Source organism: Alligator mississippiensis, chromosome 5, assembly GCF_030867095.1.
Source record: "Alligator mississippiensis isolate rAllMis1 chromosome 5, rAllMis1, whole genome shotgun sequence".
NCBI classification, from domain to species: Eukaryota; Metazoa; Chordata; order Crocodylia; family Alligatoridae; genus Alligator; species Alligator mississippiensis.
In genome coordinates this window covers 193,541,059-193,560,903 of record NC_081828.1, presented here as the reverse complement: position 1 = coordinate 193,560,903, position 19,845 = coordinate 193,541,059, and the positions used below count along the sequence as shown (strand labels likewise).

At 40.8% G+C, this 19,845-nt stretch overlaps 1 protein-coding gene across 4 annotated transcripts in view; it reads left to right on the top strand.

Annotated features, from left to right (window-relative positions):
• The window catches only part of NRP1 (neuropilin 1), a 155,135-nt gene that overhangs the window by 114,186 nt on the left and 21,104 nt on the right, over positions 1–19,845 (top strand). For 2 of the 4 annotated variants that reach the window (XM_059729140.1, XM_059729141.1), the window contains exons 7-11: positions 1,533–1,688; positions 4,051–4,195; positions 5,401–5,732; positions 14,312–14,456; positions 19,048–19,131. In XM_059729140.1, coding sequence (XP_059585123.1) covers positions 1,533–1,688; positions 4,051–4,195; positions 5,401–5,732; positions 14,312–14,456; positions 19,048–19,131 — 862 coding nt within the window. Of the gene's footprint in view, positions 1–1,532; positions 1,689–4,050; positions 4,196–5,400; positions 5,733–14,311; positions 14,457–19,047; positions 19,153–19,845 lie in introns of all 4 variants that reach the window. The other 2 variants (XM_059729139.1, XM_059729138.1) reach the window with 1 other exon arrangement.

Sequence of the window (19,845 nt, the reverse complement as noted above, 5' to 3'; positions counted from 1 at the left end):
TCAACGCTGTGGAATTGATGACTTTCCTCCATTTTGTGGGGGGGTATAGATTAATGTGACTGGTATTTTTAGATATTTTTTATATTGAAATGAAATAATTTGTTGGAAGAAAGAAACACTAGATTACAGATATTGATGAAGGCAGGTTAATGGATTCAATTTTAATGAAAATGTATCAATTACTATTTTCTCTAAAGAAGGGTAAAGTAGCAGCAAAAGTTGCTCATCCCTGTGCCTGTGAGAAAGGTTTCAGGTCAGCCTCAGTCCTTTAAATCAGGGGTGTAATGATCTGTCCCACAGGCTGAATCCTTCCTGCAAGACCTATCATCTGGCTCTCTGTGCCACCTGTGGGTCTTGGGCTAGACCTGCACAGTGCATATGGCTGGACCCAGTATGTGCTCCATTCAGTGCGTGGGGCCACATTCAGCACATGCTCCGCACAGTATGCGGGGCTGGATCTAGCATATATGTGGTACACAGCACACAAGGCCAGTCTAGGGCACTCACAGTACTCACACCAAACCAGCCCTGCATGCTGGATCCAGCATGTGGGTTTGGTCTGTGGGCCTGATGAGTTTGACACCTTGCTTTAAATGTTGACTGTGCATGGGTGTTTATGGCAGGGGGAAGGGAGGGAGGGGGGAGAAGAAAAGGCATTCAACATGCACATATACATACACACAACACAGACTTTATAGAAATGCATTTAAAGTATTCAATTCCTCAGCAGCCCATAAATTGTCATTAAATTCTAATGATAAAGCTGCTCTGGGTTTGTCAGTTAAGAGAGGTATTAGCATTAACACTTAGGTATCTCTATTAAAAATATCGTGCTTGATACAACCTAGGAACTCAATTTTTCCTTTTTTCACTACTGCATAACACTAGTGGCTTATAATCATGTGACTGACTAAAAGCACCAAGGTCAGTCTCCTCCTCTTTTGCTTGCAGTTGAGCTCTCAGCTTTTAGAAGAAATTCTTTTTATTAGTCCCTTAGTGCATGACCTTGCACTTCATACTATTAAATTTCATACCATTTCTATTACTCTAGGATTCAAGGTCATTCAGTTCTCCCTGTATGATATTCCAGTTCTTCTCTGTATTGACGCTGTCTTCTTCCTTTGTGTCATCAGCAAATTTCATTATCAAACTCCTACTTTTTGTGGCAAGCTAGTCAATGAAACTATTAAATAGGATCATAGTCAAAACCAACTCTTGAGGAACTTCACTAATTCCTTTGCAGGTGCCTCTTTTGTATGGAACAGAATATTTTTAACATATAAATCTTCCTTTTCCTACTGAACAGGAGAATACTCCCATGTACTATGCTAACATAGTTTGGGAATAAGAAGTAACTGATATAGCTACAGAACAGGATCTAAGGATGACATTGCAATCAAAATATGAGATATGTTCCATATACATTTCTTACACTCTTTAGAAAACAAGTTTGTTTCCTATAATTCCTTCCAAGTTTGTTGTAATATTATGGTTTAGCTGGATTGGCTACATCTCCATATTCATTTCTGCAGGTGGATCTAGGCCTTATCCGCTTCGTCTCTGGCATTGGGACACAGGGAGCTACCTCGAAAGAAACTAACAAAATATATTATGTGAAAACATACCGAGTAGAGGTCAGCTCCAACGGAGAAGACTGGATTTCACTAAAAGAGGGAAATAAGCCTTTGGTAAGTCTTTTCCTTTTCAATTCACTCTTAACAAGTAGAATTGGGTTGTGTGGCACCTTAAAGATTCGCTGGTTCAGAAAGCATAAGCTTTTGTAGAAAGCAGCCTACTCCATCAGATGCTATGAATGATCTCTAAGGTGCCACCCCTGCCCTGTTTGACTTCAGATTAACACTGCTAACTACCTCTCTCTTGACAATCAGTGAACTTTTAAACTGCTTGGTAAATACCAGGAGTTTAAAAATGACTAAATCCAAAAATGAAGGTGTAGATTCAGCGTGGTAAGTGTTTCAAAATCAAGTTGCAGCACTCCAAATCCATTTATATGTATTCTTTCAAGCTGTTTTATTGATACACCAAATACTTCTCACCCTATGCATATGAGCAGTTGCACAAATGGCTATCCCAGTATTCCCAATAGTGTCAATTGTGGAATGAGAAGCTGAAAAGGTCAAATGCCATAATGAGGGTATACAAACCCATATATATAAAGCAATAGAACCATGGTGCAAGTGAGCTTTATAGCTGATATTAGAACTCATTGGTTCCTGGCTCTCGGTCCTGGTTTCTGAAGAAATGCCTTTCAAAATCAAGCCATGCTTTCAAAATCAGATTTCTTTCATAAGAAACCTTAAATTGTAAGTTTTCCAAGGAAAGTGACTTTTACACAGGCTCCTTTGTACATGGTGTGCTTTATTCATCAAAAGATTTTGCAACTCTCTTATTAGTTATAAGAAGTTTAAAAACCTTTCCCTTTGGTCAAAGTAAAGCAGATGGAAACTAGCAACATTTTTCTGTAGACCAGGATATTAAAAAAATAGCTGAACTGAATCTAAAGCAGAGGCTTACTCTCAATTTTACATCCTTATTTAAAAAACAAAAAGAGAGGGGGCTGGGACTACTGAACCAACAACAACCACATGAAGTTACAGAGTTCTTCAAGGAGGCCTTCATTTTGAAAGCTTTATGCTAAAATATAAACCAGAAGTTCTGTGCATTTCAGCCAGAAACAATGCACAAAGCTCTTCCCCTCTCCGATTCACTCACTAAGAAAAAACAGAGCAATTCCTCTTGGAAAGAATTTGCTAAGAGAGAGATTAGAGCCAGGCATCAATGTAGAGGTTCTCCCTAGATAAAACATTCAGTTCACCAAAGACTTTAAGAAATAACTGCTTAGGTTGATGAGCTGATATCTGCAAGCTGCTGACCTCTCCTCCAGGTCAGTGCAGCCACTGAGAATGACAAACAGGGAAGTTGGAGTTAAGTGTAAGAAACTGCCCAATCTCCCATAAAAGGACAATTCCTAAGATTATACATATGGAAACAACAGGAAATTTGGTTTCAGCACTATTTGAGTAAGAAGCAGGAAACTGAGTCATCTTCTTTGGACAACAACTTTTCAAAGTTCTCATCCCATTACACAGGATCTGATTATCAGATACCAACAAGAAAATAAAGTCCAGTACAACATTTATTTTAAGGATTTTTATTGTTTGACTATTTGACTTGAGGAACGTAGAGAGAATTTCATAAGAATAAAAACAATTAGTTATAAAGATTAAATAGACTCCCACTATCCAAAGCAAAAGAATTTTGTAAGAAGGCATTTACAAAATGATAGGTTAACATAGTAACATTATACCCTGAAAAACTTATACTCCATAGACAAACAGAAGTATATTTTTTATCCTGATTCAGTAAAGGAACTTTCCACAATCTAGATGCAAATGATTCCTCAAAGAATTCGATATAGATCGTTTATTAATTTAGATTTGACAGAAACCCTACTTTGTACCCTAATATCTTTGTGCATATCTTTAAGTGCAGAAGTCATTCAGCTGTACTAGGTAGGCAGCTGAGGAGTCTTCCAGCACAGGACAATCCTGAGATGGAAGAGACCTAACATAATTGGCTGTTCATCATTACTCCATGCAGATCCCTTAGCGTAAGTGATGTCAAGAGGCACCCCAGATCACACAGGGGTCGCTGAGGACCACAGAGTTCTCAGAGGGGTATAAGGGCAGCATATAATCACCTACACCCACACCACTTCATACCTCCTCAAATGCTACACTAAGTATGGTTTGTCTGGATGTGACCTTCAAAGAATAACCAAATTATCATGGTCCAACTATAATGGATTTTAAAATACATTTAACATTGTTAGATATGTTGAGTCTTCTACAATATCTTCCCTGAAAGAACCTTAGTTTTCTGTAAGAATGATGCTGTGAGCTTAAGGAAGTATTCCACTGTGCAAAAAACTGTTTAAATTGTGTATCCTTGATATCTGTGCAACAAAGAATTATAAACAAAATGTAAAAGAAGATTATTACTTAAAACTCCTCTCCTTTCTCTCAAAAGGTATTTCAAGGGAACACCAACCCCAAAGATATTGTTTACAGATTTTTTCCCAAACCAGTTTTAACAAGATTTGTTCGTATCAAACCCATGACCTGGGAAAATGGTATATCACTGAGATTTGAAATTTATGGCTGTAGAATAACAGGTAAGTGCCAATATGAAAAACTTAATATCACTCGTTTCTGCAGTTTGGAACACTGTCTTTTTTAATCAGTTCTATTCTGCATGCATTTTCTGTATTTGCATTGGAGGAGCCCTCTACAGCCATATTTGTTTGACATGAAGAAGTAAGTAGCAATAAGTAAAATTTTAAAACCAATCAAACATATACCTGAGTATTCATAGATACCGCTATGGCATCATTTCTGAGAGTTCAGATTTAAGGTGAGAAAAAATGATGTCATTAGTTTTCTTTCAATTATTTTACTCCCTTGTGTTAAGCTCTTTACAACTCTCACCCTAGCTCTACTTCCTTCACCATCCTGACATTTCCCATCTATCAGTCTCCAGTCCCAGTCAGACCAAGGGCTTTCAGAAACAGATTTGCTAAGATTTGTATTTTTGATAGATTTGTATCTTCAAGCCATGAGAAAGTAATACAAAATTAACAAAACCCCTTTATACCCAGACTCTGGGTCTGATAAGACCAGCTATTGACTGAGTACTTCCCCATGCTAGCAGGATTATTTAAACAGGGTATCCACAGCTGTATTTGGTTGTTCAAATCAGCAAATTCTCAAATTTGGGGAGCATAAATGCCCATCTTCCGTGCCTAATTTCTTATTTTGAGCACAAGGATTTGCAGGTTCTTTTTATAGGACATAGTAGGGTCTGAGGTTTAAAAAATATCCAAGATGTGAACATGTAAATCTGCAAATAATTCCAACAGGTAGATGCATAAGGCCAGATTTCCATTTGTCAATGAGCATTAGGCTGGTTTACATTTTCAAAATGTTTTTCCAGCATCAAGAACAAATAATGGGCTCATCGCAGCATATCTGAAGGTTCTGTTTGAATAAGCACCCACAAGTTCAAATGTGACCCTCACTGCCCTTTATTAGGAACGAGGGTGGAACACTCATACGAATAGAATGGACAATGACTTTTGTGATGCTTCCTGGTTCCCATCACGCCACAAATATTTCCAATATTTTGGTACTTCCACCTCCTGCCAACATCAGGCACTAAAAATTTGACTTAAACTAAAAAATGAAAATTGCTCAAAAGATGTGTGATTTGGAAAAAAAGAGTCAATTTGTTTCTATTTTGTGTGTTATTTCTTACTTTTGTTAGTTTTTGGCTACATGGGTTTTACAGAAATGAATGATTTAATATAATCTTCTTTTCTAGATTACCCTTGCTCTGGGATGCTGGGTATGGTGTCTGGACTTATTTCCGACTCTCAGATTACTGCATCCAGTCAAGTAGATCGAACTTGGATCCCAGAAAATGCTCGTCTTATAACAAGCCGCTCAGGCTGGGCGCTTCCACCGACTACGCATCCATATACCAAAGAGTGGCTTCAGATAGACCTTGGTGAAGAGAAAATAGTACGGGGCATAATTGTGCAGGGAGGCAAGCACAGAGAAAACAAAGTGTTCATGAAAAAATTTAAGATTGGCTACAGCAACAATGGATCAGATTGGAAAATGATCATGGATGCCAGTAAGAAGAAAATAAAGGTAAGGGATAAATCAGTGTAGTGAAAAATTATTAAGTATTTGCATAGGTCAGATCTTGGAAAAGGATTTGTGGTGACCCTAAGTTAATCAGAAGGATAGCAGCCAATCTAAAGACATGTTACTGAACAGTACTGTGCCTGTTTTCATGCACTAGGGAGCCAGTCCTAAGTTGCTGATCATGGCTATTGAGTTTTGCTTATTATGGGCTGTGCAAAACAGCACCATTTCATTTCGACTTCCATTTTACCGTTTCAAAGGGACAGTGTTTCGTTTTGCTGTTTTGAAGCACTGTTCCGTTTTGTTTCGTCAAAACTGTTTTGCTGGTTCAATACTGTTTTGATATGTTTCAATGTTTCATCCATAGGCTATAATTGAGAATCACGAATATGCCTATAACTTTGTCATTTCTTTCCTGATTTTAATGAAACAGCAGGGATGATACCCCTGCTGAGGCCACAAAGCCTGTCAAGTTTCAAGGAAATAGGTGCAGGGGTTTCTGGGAAACTGCACCTCAAACTGTTCGCAGCAAAACTCATGTCACTTGTAAGTGTGAAGGCACAGGGTGGTGAAAACAGCAGGGATGGTAGCCCCTGCTGAGGCTAGGGAGTCTGCCAAGTTTCAAGTAGATAAGTGCAGGGAAACTGCACCTCAAACTGCTGACAAGCAAAACTCATGCCATGTGTGACTTTGTGTGTGTGTTAAGGCACAGTGGGGTGAAACCTGCTGAGGCCATGAAGCCTGCCAAATTTCAAGGAGATAGGTGTAGGGGTTTCTGGGAAACTGCACCTTAAACTGTTCAAGGCAAAACTTGTGTCACTTGTAAGTGTGAAGGCACAGAGAAAGCTCAGTTCAAACCATGCTTTTTATGCTGTTTTTCTGTCCCTCCCCCAAAGCTTTGGGATTGGAAGGGGCCTCAGGGAAGGATCACAGTCACTGGCCAGCTACACACATGTCAATATCAGAAAAGTCCTTCCCCTCTCTCCGCACTCCCTCTCCTTAGTTTCTGTTTAGCTGCAAGCAAGCCCAGCTTCAAAACTCAAAACATTTCAAAATTTTCAAAATGTTTCAAGTGCACTCATTTCATTTCGCAGCTGTTTTGAAGCCTTTCGTTTTGTTTCAATTTCGCTGTTTTGAGCTCAAAACGCATCAAAATAGCTTTGAAACGAAACACCCATCGAAATTTCGCACAGCCCTGTTATTTATCATTCCTATTAAAAGGGGAAAATCCCTCTTTCTGTTCAGCAATGTGCAGAAGCCATCTTTGGGTCTCATTTCTGCCCTAGAATCCTTTAGAACATAGCAATTCAGGGGGGGGAAATTAAATGGGCTGTATCCTTAGTCTTGTCACTGTTCATGTGAACTTAAGTGAACCACTGAATGACTCTCTGTGTTTCATTTCCCCTAGCTATAAAAGGAGTGACTAGAGAGTTCCTAAATTGCATGCAGCTTTTTTCAAGGTTCTCAGAGGAAGGGTGTCCTATAAGGGTCTGATCCAATGTCCACTGAAAACAATGATTAGACTCCCAGCGATTTTAATCAGCCATGGATAATGCCCAAAGTGAAACATGTTAACTTTTATTACTAGTGAAGGATTTTAGAGTTGCCTGAGAAGGCAATAATTACACATGCTTGAGCAGAAGTAGCAACATCTTTACAAAGAAGGAAGTAACACAGAGGACCACAAGAGCTGATAAGGAGGCTGACAGGAAGAAAAAGAGAACATAGAATGAGAGCAGGCCCCAATAATGCATGTGCCTAGGTGTGGTCTGGAATACATATTTCTCAGAGGCCATCACTGTACTGTGGAACATTTAAAAATATTTAGTTAAAATCCCATTCATCTCTTGGCCTATTTTGTTTCCTCTGTCAGGAACATGTCCTTAAACATTTTTGCCTAAAAATATTCTCCTAACTCTATAGCTATAGGATATCACCTTTACTCTACAAGGAATAATGCTTTACCACTGGAATTATCATGGCAAGGTAACATACATATGAGCTTTTCCTGCATGAAGGATATCAAGAAAGGAAAACAAATGAAAAACACAGAACAAGATCCCACAGCACAGCAGCTGTTCTTTATCCCAGTTGCGTTAGACTAAAAAATAGATTTAAGGTCTTTTTTCCTCTATGGCTCAAGCACCCATTGGGCAAGCCTGTTTCCTAAAATGAAAGGAAGGATGCCTTCTCCCTCCCCATGCCATGTCTTTTAGCTTTTTCCAAGCAAAAGTTTAGTTTTATTCTTCCTGATTTTAACTTCAGCGAAAATATCTGACTTTTCTCACTTGCTTATCTTTTTTCCATCATTTGTTTTGGGTTTAAATACAGAATGGATTCAACCTTTACAATAAACAACTTTTTCTGTTACCATGGGTTTTGACTTCATCATAAAGTGTGAAGCGGGTGTAAATCAACAGTGGGATCTAACCAGTTCCCTGCTAACATGGATATTGTTTTGACGTATACTTCCACACCATTTCTCAATGAGAGAAAAAAATACACTGCCATATGCTTTCAAAGTGATACACCGTATGCTTCATGGCTTTCTGTTATCTAATCCAAGCACTTGCCATCATTATCGAAAGGTAACAGTTTGACAAAAAACCCAAAATACATAAGTCCACCAATAGCTTTCATCACTATCAAAAATTAATTCCAGAGATTAAAGGAGCTAGAATTCAATCTTGTGTTGTCTAACAGCAAAATCCTCCCCAAAATTCAGAACATTTAATAAACTTTCTTCCATAGAAAAAGTTTTATTAAAAAGGAATCAGATAAATCCTAGGATTTGGAAGACTAGTGGATTTAAAATGTTAATACAGGAATGTACTATTTTAAAAAGTAAATGAAGTTGGATAGTATGGAATGTTAGCTATAATGAGTCACAGCATGAAAATGGATTAGAAACAGCTCTGTTTTATGAAATGAAACACATCATTTCACTTGGTTACAATCTTGACTTTTGAAAACAAACAACTGCATGCTATAGAAAAAAAAGGAAAAGCTCTGCAAAGCTAAGCATGTCAGCATTATACATCTACAATATAAACCAGTGGTTTTCAACATTTTTAGACTCAAGGCACCCCTCTGAAATGCCAGCTTGTAACTTTACTTGTTTTTCAACTACAGAAAAATCATAGAGCAAGTCTTCTGTTGCAAAAAACTCAGAAAGACCACAACAGGTCAGAATATTTTTGACACTAAAGAATACTATTTGAAATCTCTGGGTTAATCTTCTGAATTGTGTAGGTGTTTGCATATCTAACAATGCAAATATTGCACAGCACCCTGTGGTACCCTTAAAAGGATCTCATGGCACCGCAGGGTACCCTGGTACCCAGGTTGAGAATCACTTGAATAAACCCTAGCCCTGCATCTACCACCTTCTTGACTCTGCCCTGTCATCCACAGCTTCATTTCCTTTTGCTTTGACTATTATAATTCTCAGCTCTGTGGTCTCCCAATTTCTAATTCTTACATATTCCCACATGATCAGAAGCTTGCTCTTCTCACCTTGAGTATTCAAGCTAATTTCAATTCTCAAATAACCTCATTGGCTTACCACTAATTTCACAATTCAATTGATGTTTGCTTTTCTTGTTTGTAACACCCTTCATGCTACTGCTCCTGCCTATGTTATGAAGCTTGAAGTATGTCGTTCCATGCACCGTTCTACTGGTTTCCTACTGACCTTTTCTCTCTTTTTCCAAGCCTTTTAGACACTGTGATCACATCCAGACATGCGTGGACGTTCGGTTCCCCATGAACAACCAGCAGCAGTGCACCTTGTGCTGCCACTAGTTGTCCCTGAGGAGCACCTGTGCCACACACACTCTGACATTCAGCAAGTTACCTTGGGTGGGATAGGGGAAGCAGCCTTACCTAGGGCTTACCCTAGGTAAGCAGCCTTACCTAGGGTCCTGGGGGCCTCTCAGGGCTTCAGCCACATCGCTCCTGCTGCACATACATGTGCTATTAGCATGCAACAATAAACCCCGACACATATCGCACCAGAGTTTATTGCAGCCAGGTGTACCATTTGAATCTGCACCCAGGACTGCAGCACGTTGAGCTGTGTTGGAGCAGCCCTGGCTGGCAGGGGGCCCCCAACACAGCTTGATGTGCCAGGGCTGCTCCAACCTGGGCCAATGTGCTGTGGAGGGGCTGGCTGGGGCACAAGGGTGCTCCAGTGTGGGGCTAGCCAGCAGGCAGACCCTGCACTCTCATGCCCCAACTAGCCAGGTCAGCATCTACACTTGTGTTGCTGTGCACGAAAAAACTCTGCAGCAGGGTGATACTTCTTTTTACAAGTATCATCCTGCTATGCAGTTAGTTAGTTTCCTGAGGCCTAATAGGGCCGCACATGTAGACATGAAACATTTACTACAAAGCAACAGCAAACATTCATGTAGGCATGCCATGTTAGTGCTAGTATCTTCTCTGTATCTCCTGCCACCTGGAACAACCTTCCTTAATTTCTCCAACCACATTGATTTTGCTTTAAAATGTTGTTAGGAAGCAAACCTTTTCTTTCTTGCCAATAGTTTTTAACTTTTTTTCTTATTCAGTTGTTATAATTTAAATTTGTAACCAATCAGAGCATTTTATGAACATTTCCTGTATGAAATTCACTACACAAACTGGAGTTTTACTTCATGGTCCTCCCTCCACCTATACAAAGAAGATCAAAGTGTGTTGAAAATGAACAGTCAAAATTAAATCGCAGGCAAGTCTGCACTGCAAGTGACAATGATTCAATATAATTCTAGATGCCTGCTGAATTCTAATGCCTACATGTCAGTACTCAGTACTGATGTATTTTGCAACAGTTTTCATTATTATATGTTGCTATTAAGACTATTATTAGAAAGGAATACAGGTTCCTTAGATACATATGTCTACTCACTTTTACACAGAAAATGGCATTCTATATTCCTTTTTCACACAATAGGCAGCTTCTCTGACCTTTTGAATGCATTAACATAGATATAAGAAGAAAGCCTTAATAATTACAAATCAATTTGATCCAAAGAGCAATGCCTTCTAACTTCTCCAAGTTCTCTTAGAAAAGCAGCTAACCTAGTGCCATATAAAGAAAACTATAAGATTCAGCCTACCATGCCAACTGGGTGCAGTAGTGCCATTACTAAAAGTATTTTTAATACCATGGTTCACAGCTACCAGCACACTTACCATTATTGATATTTCCTGTTTTCATAATAGTCCAAACTTGCGTCCCCACTTTCAGGCCGCATTCTGCTCTTATTGATTTTAAAAAGGAGTAAGAGCATGCTCTTTGTGATACATCATTCATTACCACTCTACATCATTCATTCAACTGTGTTGAGTTTACTCAACCCTCTGCAGTAAGGGTTGGTCTGTTCCAAAGCCCAATATCTGACACTTTCCAAACAGCCTGAGATTAATTGTGGACCAAACTTCACAGAGCTGAATAAGAAGCAGCAGGGCACAAGCTATTACAGCCAGGGTCTTAGTCAAGTAAATTGGTACAGTTGTCAGAAAAAGGCTGGGAACTACAGGCTCAGTATACAGAAATTTAAACCAAAAGACATACTTTTAGATTTGCAGCTAAACACACCCAGTAATTGATTTTTCTTTTCTTTTCTTTTTCCTGTGGCCTCTGTGCATTAAACAACAAAATCAGTTTTTTTCTCTGCACTCCTCTTTGTCTATCTTTGGATCATTAGGTGAAAATTACTGTATGTTGAGTGCTGCTCTCATTCAAATGTGAAGGATACCTGGCAGTTGCTTTTCTTATGAATGCAAAAAAGAAGCTTCATGATGCATGACTAAGAGTTGGAAGTTCCCTAAAATGTCACCATAATCTCAAATTTGGATTCCAGTTCGAAGGATTTTGTGATTAGTACTGTAATTCAGTCAGTTCTTATAAAACAGAATTAAAGTGCTTTATAAACAATTCTTTTATCTCTGTTTTTATATATCTTATAATTCAGGGAAAAGATAACCTTTTGTTTAAGGCATCAGACAGAGATTCAGAAGTTCTGGGTTCAGTGTCTGGTAATGCCACAGCTCTTTCTGTATGTTTGACCAATTCTTGCTTTAGCTGTGTGCCTCAGCTCCCCACCTGCAAAACTTCCTTTATCCTACATTTGCTCTTGGACTGTAAATTATTCAATTCAAATCCTACTCCACCTTTATGTCTAAGGCTGTAAACAGCTGTCTCATCTGAGGTAGTCCTAATTGTCCTGGGTGTTGAACAAAACAGGAGTGGCACAGCCATTTACACACATAATCCTTCCAAGACATACTGCAGCTTCTCTTCCAGTATGTAGCCAGTAGACCTGTGTAAAGCGGCTAGTATTTGTTTTGGATTCAGATTCGGCCGATTCAGAGGACAATGAGTCAATTCGTGATTCAAATCACTGTCCTGACTTGATTCGACCAAATCTGATTCGGAGATTCAGCTGCCAGCAAATCAGCCGAATCTCTGAATCAGCCCCATCCCCTGCCCGACCCCAGCTCCTGGCTCTTTAAAAAAAAAGCCTGGCACTCACCAGCTGCTGCCAGGTGGGGGGGGCAATCCTCGCTGCCCCCCACTGCCCCATGCTGCAGGGGGGGCTTGGCCACAAGCCCCCTGACCCCCGCCCACCCTCCCAGCCCCCTCCCATGGCCCCCCCCACTCAGCCCTAGCTCTTTAAACAAAAGAAACCCACCAGATTCTGTGGCTCCCTGCTGCCCCACACTACCCCACTACCTCATGCTACGTGGGGGGCGCTGCCATGAGCCCCCAGAAGCCCTAAGGCTGCTGCAGCAGCCGGTGAGTATTTGTTTTTTTCTTAAAGAACTGGGAGCTGGGCCAGGCAGGGCAGCCATGGGGGGCAGCTGGGCAGGGGTTGGGGGCCTCATGGCAGAGCCCCCCACACAGCATGGGGCAGTGGAGGACAGCAGGAATAACCCCCCCCACCTGGCAGCAGCCAGTGAATGGGGGCTTTATTTTAAAGAGCTGGAGCTGGAGCTGGGTGGGGCAGCCATGGAGGGGCGCTGGGAGAGCGGACGGGGGTCGGGGGCACTCACGGGGGCTGAGGGAGCAGGCAGGGGATGGGGCCTGGCAGGGGTCCCTCCATGGTCCTCTCCTCTTCTCCAACTCCCCCTCTCCCCTGCCCCCTACGTACCAGCACAGAGTCTGGGTCCATCTCCCTGTAGCAGCAAGCAGGGACTGCCCAAATCTCCAAAGAACTTCAGAGAACTTCGAATCAATTTGGACCTTTTAAATGGTCTCATTCAATTCAGATTTCAAGATTCAGCCACGGAATCAGGCCAAATCTCCTCCGAGTCAAATAAGTACCTGAAGCTTCACACAGCCCTGGTAGCCAGTGATAGCACACAACTTGACAGTTTTGTTGCTGGAATGTGTCATAATAACTGCGTAGACTCGCACCAAAATGTCCCAGGAAAAAACGTTAGCACATTTTATCTTTCATACTTCACAGGTACTTGAAACAGGACAATGGCCACATGTTTGTAAGATTCTAGGACAGAAGGCTTTTTCCTGGGAGACATGCTACTTTTGTTTACCTCCTAAGTGCTATTTAGCTGGCAAAGGGAAGATAAGTAGGTGACACCCAGTACTTAGAAGGGATCCACTACAGCCACTAATGCTTCACTGCTATCCTGTTCCATTGGGAAAGTGCATAATTCCACAGGACCCCCCAGAGCATTTGTTCTAGCCTTTAGAGTCCTAAGTAGCACTTAATTTAAGGTGGAACACCTTCATGCCCAGAAGCATAGGTATATATAGCAGATAACTCAATGGAATCCTGATCTCAATTGGGGTATCTAGATATTAATATACATACAAATTAAAATAATCTGTTCCATGTGCAGAATGTCATGGACATCAGAAGCTAAAATTATGGCACAAATGCAATCAAGACTTGCAGTAAGAGATCAACAGTACAACTCAGAGGAGATAAGTTTATCTTAGATGCTTGTCCATTGACTTCCCTTGTCCTCTTAGTTTACATGTGTACTCATTTCAGTTCTGTCAGTAGGCAGGCTTTTACCTTTTGTTTTTATTCAATAGCAGTCTGACTAGAAGAACACTTGCTGCTACAGCTCCTGGAGTTTAATTTACACCTTTTTTAAATAACTATAATGTATGAAACTCTGATTCTGTCACTGGGGGGAAATCAGATTGAAATATTCTCTCAAATAGTTGGGTTATTATTGTAGCTACTTAAAAGGTGACAGGATCTTCTCTTCAGTCATTTTTTCCCCATGAAGTGCTGTAAATGTCACCCAGTTAAACCCCAGATCAGAGTGTCATTTAAAAACATGTCTCATTAAACACTCAGCTCCTGTTATGACCCTGATGGATTGGTTGCTACTGAGTTGATGAAAAATGAAACATGTCATTTTTCAGTGAGGCTTTAACTATATGTTCCTTCCTCATTTAAGATAGGAGTGTCAGCCACTTATTAAATGTGGAAGATTTGGCCTACTTCTCATCCAATTCAAATACTAGAGACCTAAGGGGGGAAAAAAACAATTGTTGAAAGTGTCTATTTTTTTAACAAGCAGCATTTGTCACACTGCAGACTTTTGAAGGCAACACCAACTATGATACGCCTGAGCTACGGGCTTTTGAACCTGTAACTACCAGATTCATCCGTGTCTACCCTGAGAGAGCCACACATGGAGGCCTAGGGCTGAGAATGGAACTCCTAGGCTGTGAGCTTGAAGGTAATTGCTCTGTCACAGATTAATGCATTTCATTATTTTCATAAATATGTACTCTAATTGGGCTACTGCTGCCACTAGTACTCCTGTACAGATTGCACATAGAACTTTGTGACTACCATCAATTTCCTGGCTCAGTCAACTCCTTCACTGAGGACTCTTGAATTTGTTGGGGCCACAAATATTATTTCCTCCCACCCCCTGCTGAATCACAGTAATGTTCTTCATCAACTTTTCTGTGCCCTTGAGAAATGTCATGGCTAATTGTAAAGGACATGAGAGAGGTGTATCACACTTTCAGAGAGAATTAAATGGACCCGGACTCAGAGAAGCTTACAATCTATGTAAGGTACAGTACAACATGGGAAAAGATGGCCTTTGGGAATGGGCAGGAAGAATTTCACGAACAAAGGTTTAGTCCTGCCAGTTGGGCATCATGTTATCTAGTGTGTTATGGGTTGACAAGTTGTTTTGATAGTTGTTATAGTTTATTTCATTTGCTAATTAAAGTCCAAATCCTGGATCAGGTCCATAGGAAATAAAAGGGCCAGGAAAAGCAAGTATGAGACACTGATGTTGGGACAGTGCCCTATAACAACAGTTGGCAATGTTTTCCAGCAGTAGGCCAGAATGGCTCAGCTTGGGTAGAAGGCAAGTCAACACAAAGGACCTAGGAGCCACTGCCGCTTCACTCCACTGCTGAACTGTGGCATGGCACAGAAAGTTCTCCACTGTAGAACCATGGCACAGGCAAAGTCTCCACCAATGAATGCCACAGAGACCCCTGTCTGCTGAATCCTATCAAAGCCCCAGCTCCACAGACTGGATCCAGTAGCACCATGGGCCAGATCTAACCTGTGGGGACAGATTGCTAATCCTTGTTCTACGATATCACACTGACTTTCTTTCTGTTATATAATTAATATTTTTATTTATGCAATATATTAATAAATGATGATGGTGCAATAGGGTAGCAGCTATAAATTATACAGGTCTTGACCTTCTGCATTATTTTTGTTATATTAAGCATAGTTATGCTATTATAGTTAGGTTTTTGCCTTGTTTATTATAGTGGTCTGTGAGCATGTTCCAAAGAAAAATTAAACAAACTAGCTGGAAACTACATTGCATGTTATTCCTGCTCCACCCCTTTCCCAAGGGGTATGTTGTGTGTTTGTAGTTCAAGCTGATGACCTACATGTTGTTGTTTGTGAAGTCCAGGTTGAAGAAGTGTGTCTTGTACATGGTCCAGAAAGTGGTGTGGTTTGAGACAGTTCTCAGTTCCTGTAGGAAGTTCCCAGTTCCTGTGCATATTCTTATCTCCTGAGGGTCACTGTGCTCAGTGTTCAACAAAATGAAAAGAAAACACAATATTGACCAATGAAGATTTCAGCCTGCGGATACAATCCTTCTCCCATTGAACTCAGTGGGAGTTTTGCAACTAAAGAGGATCAAACCCTGAATCAGATCCCAGGGACTACATTGTGTTCTACCTTATAATGCTAATGGAAAGGGTGGTTATGCATTTGGACATGGACTAAGCAGAGTCACAGTCTTTATGCTTACCTGAACACACTTATTTAGTTTGCAGATGATACCAAGCTGAAGGGCTTGCAAGTGCTTTGGACCACAGGATTAGAATTCAAAATGAACTTAACAAATTAGAGAAATGGCATAAAATAAATAGGATGAAATTCAGTATGTACAAGTACATAGGAATAATCAGCTTCAGAAATACAAACTATGGAACAACTGGTTAGTAATACTACAGAAAAGGATCTAGGGATTATAGTAGGTCACCAATTGAACCTGAGTCAATAATTTCATATTGTTATGAAAAAAACTATCATCATACTGATATGTATATATAGGAGTAGTATATGTCAGAAATGTGAAGTAATCCTTCCCCTCTGCTCAGCACTGGTAAGACCTCAGCCAGAACCTTGTGTCCAGGTTTGGGCAGCACACAAAGAAATTGTGGAGAAATTGAAGACAGTCCAGATGAGAACATGAAAGATAAGCAATGCTTTAGAAAATGTGACCTGCAAGAATAGAATTGGGTTTATTTAGTCTAGAGCAGAAGACAGAAAAAAGATGTCATCAAAGTCCTTAAATACATAAAAAATTATAAACTCCATGTCCACTGGGGATAGGCATAGAAGAAAAGAGGCTAAATTGCAACAAAGGAGATTGAGGCTAGGCATTAGGGAAAACTTTCTAACTTCAAGGATAGTTAAGTGTTGGCATAGGGACAAATTATGCCTTTAAGGCATATACAGGCCTTGCAGAGACAACATATCATATCCCAGAACGGAGCTGCTTGAGGGAGCTTCAGGCCAGCCTGGAGTTTCCTGGCCGATCAGGAAAGTACAGTTAGCTTTGCAGAGGGGGGAGGAATACGTCACTGTACAGGCTTTAGGTACATTGCTACTGGGAAGAGTAGTCCAGTTTAGACAAAATCTTGTATCAAGTTCATTAGGATATTGTACTGAGCCAGCGAACTGGAGTTCTACTGCAAAACCTAAACCTGAAGTTTAAACAGTAGGTCCAGTGTCTGTGTTTTGCGATCTCCTAGACTAGGGACAGAAGCTATACATAAACCAGTTTAAGTAATCAGAAACTGATTTAAACCTGTAACAGAACAGAAGTTCAGTGCACATAAAGCAGTTTCAAAATGGCTGAAACTGGTGTAAGATAAACCTGGTTGAATGTAGTGTCAGACCTAACTGATTTGGGTTAAACTGGTTTATGAAACTTCTGCCCCAGATCTCTTCCTGGTTCAAATTAAATCACAGTCCCCCAGCATCCCAGCATGCTTTCCAGCCCTGGGCTGGGCTGTGCTATCTTCTCCAGCAGAGAAGGGTTTGGGAGGCAGGGAGGCAGAGACTGCATCCCCTCCCCACAGGCAAACCCCGACCGGGGTCTGGGCTCTGGAGCTAGGGAGGAGAATTAAACTTCCCTTCTCCCAAGTACAGAGTTGCCCTGCCCTGCTAAAAACTTACTGCTGGCTGCCACTGTGGACTACAAATCCCAGAGGCATCTAGATGCAGGAAGAGGAAGTGATGAGCAACCCTAAAGAGTCCTGCTGTTGTGATTCTAAACTGCAAATCCCAGAGACCTCAGGGACAGCAGGAAGAGGAAGTGAACACACAGTCCATGCTGGCAACATGCTCTGGCACCCCCTGGCTTCTGACCTGAGCTACAGCAGGCATATGACTGTATTCCTGAATTAAAAGTAAATGTCTGTCCAGTTGTTTCTTAGTTTAATCTCTGCATTTTAGACTAACCTGCAAAGACTGAATCAACTCAGCCTCAGGCTTTTTGACTGTCTGTACTTAGCCCTAGTTGTTATCTCTGTTTGTTTTGCAGAATTGGGTCTTAGCTGTTTTAGGCCCGTTGCACAAATCACTGCTCTTATGCACAACAACAAATATTCTGCAGCTACCATAATAATGTCCTTACCGGCCATAAGGAAGCAGGTGGCCAGAAGGGATGACTGACATCATTGGTGTCTTGTTTATTTTAAAAAACAACCCTGAGCTACTAATTGAGCACACAGCCCTTCTACTTAAAGATGCCTTCCTGTCAGTGTTACCCAGACTATAAGCATGATGTTCACCGTTTTTCAAGTCTGAATTGTATAGTGACCCTGATGATGCTTAAAAATGGTGGCTGGTTTAACATTAGTTCAAAAGCTTAAGATTAATATTTGCTAAATTAACTATATTCTGTATAGTTTAGGATCCTGAAAGGGAAATATTGACCTAGTTAGAAATGACAGGAAGGCAGGGCTGCTAGAACCAAATCCTATGATCGAGGTATGATCCTGCTGGATGGACCTGCTTATACATGGTGGGACATGTTGCTGTTGCTCAGACAAGAAGTGGTGAGCCCCAGGCTATTATGTGCTGCTGACTGACATGTATGTGCTGCCTGGCAAGGGTGCCTCCCCAAACAAGAGACAGTGTTTGTTTGTGATGTAGTACATAGGCCTTCAGGGTAGCTGAGCCTCTCTCCTGCCTGTCAAGTAAATATCCTACCTTGTAGGAAGAGCCTCCATCTGCTTCTTTATTCCCCTTACATGCAGACTCACTGTACAGTCCAGCACCCCACTGCCCCAGTGGGAAATTGCCAGCATAGGTCATAAAACATGTAGCATGTGAGTATGTAGTTGCAGTCTGAAGAATACACCAGTCAAGCAGCTCCTTTTCAGAACACAAATCCACCTGCAGGCACTCTGACTGGCAGCAAAATGATGGTGCTTGTACCATCTACTCCATTTCCTAAGTTTCCTGCCCCACTCCTTCCATGACTGCTCAAACCATAAATAGTAAACGGATATTGTGATGATTGAATCCCCCAATCATCTCTGCACTTCAGTTCAGACACTGAAGATAGTTTTGATGAGGGAGTGAAAGGGAGTTTATGTATAGATAATAACAGAAATAATAACCTCCCCCCATGTAAAGTAAAGTGATTCTTCTTCACCTGCAATAGCAAACAAAGACAGCATACTTTGTTCATCAAAATATTGCAGCTAGTAAACTTTTCTCCAGAACATATACTAATGAAATAATCCTGGGTTTTGTTTCAGCTCCTACATCAGTCCCCACTACGTCAGAGGGCAAACCTGTGGATGAATGTGATGATGACCAGGCAAACTGTCACAGTGGAACAGGTGATGACTACCAATTGACAGGTGCAGAAACCATCCTCATTCCATTGCAGCCTCATTTTAGTTCATGTCAATCACTAGTTACCAGCTAAATGTTTATCTTGATTTAATCACTCATGATGAATGGACATTGGTATGCAGTTTGCATTGTCAGCACTGTCAAAACATAGGCATCTGCATTTTATGTGTGACAATACTTTTGATTGTTTTCTCCACTGTGTAATTTTTGAGGCAAATAATAGCAACTAGCAGGCAGGCAGGTCATTTTTGTAGCAGGGATTGCATGTAATCAAATGTCCTATTTACTTTCCCCAATTACGTAAAAGGCAGGCAAACCCTTTTTCAGAAGGTTTATTCTCTTACTGAACTCAAAATGAGAGCAGTGCTCGGACACAAGAGGCCCTATTTCATAATTTTGTCACCCATCTGTAGTACATTTCCCTTTTCAGCCACTACCCTGTGCAGAACCTTCTTTAGGCTTGTTTGATGAAAGCACAAACATACAAGCACAAAAAGAAAGAAACCCATGACCTTCTCTACCAACCCTCCAGTACAATCATGAAGGGATGGCTACTACCTTCTTCAGACTGCTTTCATCATCAGAGAATAGGAAGAGGAGATAGGAATCCAAAGCAGAGTTCTGCAGTGAGATCATATACTCACAGATAAAGGTTATGTCTATGCACAGTGCAGCGCTGTATGGAGATATAATGGGTA